Here is a 2,977-nt window from a genome sequence, read left to right as displayed (position 1 = left end):
AATATCAAGTTTGAAGCGGCTAAAAAATCGCGTTAATTTTTAATGAATTTTTTTCCGACGGATTTTGCGGTTTTATGCATATAACAAGTGCAATTTGTAAAATATAGCGTTAATTTTGTTTGCAAACGGCGATGCGAATTTTATTTCTTTATTCAAAGAACGTAAATCTATATGTTTCGGTGATCTAACCCCGTTTAGGTTGGCGAAATCCTTCAAACGTTGTTCGCATCCGTCGTACGTGGCCCCATGCTACGTAAACCGGACCACCTCCACGGCACACCAACACCAACACATAAACACATCAACCTAACCCATGATGCAATAATACAGGTGTTATCAGTTGGCAACTTCTCGCTCTAATAGGGAATTTACATGAGGCGATTTTTCAGACGATTTTTAGTTGAAAACAACAATCGCCTGGTGTAAACGGCCTTTCGACTAATCGCTTTCAAAAAAGTTGGTCGCCAGCCAACATTGAGCCCGTTCAACTTTTTTTACGTGCAACCCTGTGTGGGTTTGTTCCCTTACGCGCAGATTTGCATTTAAACATGATTTTGGTCGAAAAGTACAGGAACACAACTTTAAATACACAAAACCATTTCTTTTCAAGTGTGATTATTAAAAAATGAATAAAATTGACATAATAAAGTTTTTGGAGTGCTACGAGCAGCACCCATGTTTGTGGGATCCCCGGAACAAGCTGTACAGAAACCACTCGTTTCGGACAGCTGCACTAAATGCGATGATTTCAGAATTGCAGCTGCATCTTTCTATTAGTGAGCTGAAAACAAAAATAAAAAGTGTGCGAATCATGTACTCTAGGGAGGCAGCCAAAATAGCGTCCTCGAAGAAGAGTGGTGCTGGTACCGATGACGTGTACATACCGAAGGTGTCTTGGTTTCAGGTGGCGGAACGGTTTTTAAAACCTGTAGGCGAAGGAAGGGCCACGGAAACCAACATGGTAACGGTTTTTTGTATTTTAATAAAATCTAAAAACTAAAGTTGGTTTTTCAAAACAACATTTTAATGTGAAAAAATATATAGTATTTGTACATAAAAAAAAATTGTTCAAGGGACCATTTTGTCCTGCCAAGCAACTGCTCCAGAGCCGACAAAATAATTTGCGAACTTGTCGCGCAGCTCCTTTGCATTTTTGGTGTAGTTATTCGAACAAAGTTGCGTGTTCACTTCTAGTAAGGCACCTGATGGAATGCGCCTCCAACTTCCTTGGCGAATTGTTCCAGTGGTTGTGTCTTCTTCATCGACTAAACCAGCTGCACTCATATTACTTGTTCGAAGCCAGTTATGAAGAACGCATGCCGTTTTTATAATGGAGTCCGTTTTATCTAGTGACACCGATATGGGCTTTCGAAATATCCTGAAGCGAGACGCCATTATGCCAACGCGTTTTCCACAATACGCCTAGCTCGCGACAGTCTATAATGAAAAATTTTCTCCTTGCGAGAAAGTGCGTCATGCCTGGAATAAGGCTTCAAAATTCTGGTTGTTAAAGGGAAGGCATCATCACCAATAAAAACCCCTTTATTTGGTAAACCCAACTCATCTTCTTGAAGCGATTTACAAAATTTAGATTTTTTAAAAATGCTTGCATCATTCATACGGCCATTTGTACCGACATCTATGTACAAAAAGCGGTAATGTGCATCGACGATGGCAAATAACACAACGCTGTAAGTGCCTTTGTAGTTGTAAAAATCCCATGATCCATGCGGTGGATTCTCAATCACTACGTGCTTCCCGTCGAGAGCGCCGCAACAGAAGGGGAACTGCCAGTTATTTTTAAAATCTTGTTGTACTTTTGACCATTGTTCTATTGTACTAGGAACCTTAAATTAAAACATTATATTATTATATTTAAATTTTTAATTTTTTTATTGTAGGTGGAAAGCAGAGAAAGTGAGGCAGGATTTTTTGATGATCACCCATCAGGATCACAAGTGAGAAGGCCTAAAAAGGTCACACCTGTTAAGTCCAAATCGCAGGATATGGAGCCCATTTTGCAGGCGGTAAATAAATTGGAGAACATATCTCACTCCAAAATGCCTGATGAGTTTGAGGTATTTGGAAGCCATATAGCAAATCAGTCCACAAATATATTAAGTTATTATTTTTTACATAAAGCATAGACCTTTGTCTACAAGTGTGAGTAAAATCTTTTTGATTCGGGTCACGCGTTTGGGCCCAGCAAACAGAAATCGTTGTACAAGTAACTAACCCGTACCCGTAGATTTACCTGGATATATTCTTCCAAAACTTCATATATCGCATCCAGAACGTCCTTCAGTAGCACACATATAGAGCTCCTGGATACCCTAAAAGCCTCAGAGAGGCTCAAATAATTGTCGCCTGTAGCCAAGAACTTTAAGGCCATTAACAATTTAATTCTTGGCGTTAGAGCCTCACGCATAATAGTGTCCTGCTTTTGAATTAGTGGGGCCACTTTTTCCAATAAAAAGTCAAATTGTTGAGTTGTCATGCGTAAGCATAATTTGAAAAAATCCGCATCTTCGTGCTCCAATTCCCTATACAAATTGCTAGATGCACCTAGGGCTTCACGGCGGCCGATCCATTTGCGTTTCTTTCTTTTGCATTTTCTTTTTAGGTTCGTAAGCAACTCTTTTATTATTGCTGCGCTCACTATTTCTATGCCAATTTGCAAAATTTCGGGATTTAAATTCATCTCAAAAATCAAAACAAACAATTTGCGTTCAACTAAAATCGCCTCATGTAAATAGGGATTTTTTTTTTTGCTTAGAGATACCAGATGGCATCAAAATAGAAGAAATGGCAAGTCTTCTTTTAGAGACCCATGAAGATGCCAGGTTATACTGATAATTTGAGAATTCTTGTCGTATTTATAGTGAGCGGTTTTCCTTCTTGAAACTCCAACACGCTGAAATCCCGCGAAGAGCAAGGTCGGAGACTCACTTACTTATAAACTAAATATACTAAGAGA

At 39.1% G+C, this 2,977-nt stretch overlaps 1 protein-coding gene across 1 annotated transcript; it reads right to left on the bottom strand.

Moving 5' to 3' along the window:
• Positions 1-1,048: 1,048 nt before the first annotated feature.
• On the bottom strand, positions 1,049-2,529 carry LOC118752006. The gene is made up of 2 exons (XM_036486832.1): positions 2,255-2,529; positions 1,049-1,847 (listed from the first exon to the last, which is right to left on the bottom strand). Exons 1-2 carry the CDS (start codon positions 2,495-2,497, stop codon positions 1,395-1,397), a joined length of 696 nt encoding a protein of 231 aa, XP_036342725.1. The 5' UTR covers positions 2,498-2,529; the 3' UTR covers positions 1,049-1,394.
• Positions 2,530-2,977: the final 448 nt, after the last annotated feature.

Source organism: Rhagoletis pomonella, unplaced genomic scaffold, assembly GCF_013731165.1.
Source record: "Rhagoletis pomonella isolate Grant_MI unplaced genomic scaffold, Rhpom_1.0 Rhpom_scaffold_01153, whole genome shotgun sequence".
Classification (NCBI taxonomy): domain Eukaryota; kingdom Metazoa; phylum Arthropoda; class Insecta; order Diptera; family Tephritidae; genus Rhagoletis; species Rhagoletis pomonella.
The sequence above is the reverse complement of the archived record's forward strand: the minus strand, read 5'-3'. Positions and strand labels throughout refer to the sequence as shown.

Bases quoted from the DNA above. Each gene is read 5' to 3' on its own strand.
- LOC118752006 (XM_036486832.1), bottom strand. From the start codon at position 2,497: ATGACAACTCAACAATTTGACTTTTTATTGGAAAAAGTGGCCCCACTA. The intron at 1,848-2,254 runs GTAAATCTACGG...TTTTAATTTAAG, and splicing joins TTTTGGAAGAATATATCCAG to GTTCCTAGTACAATAGAACA.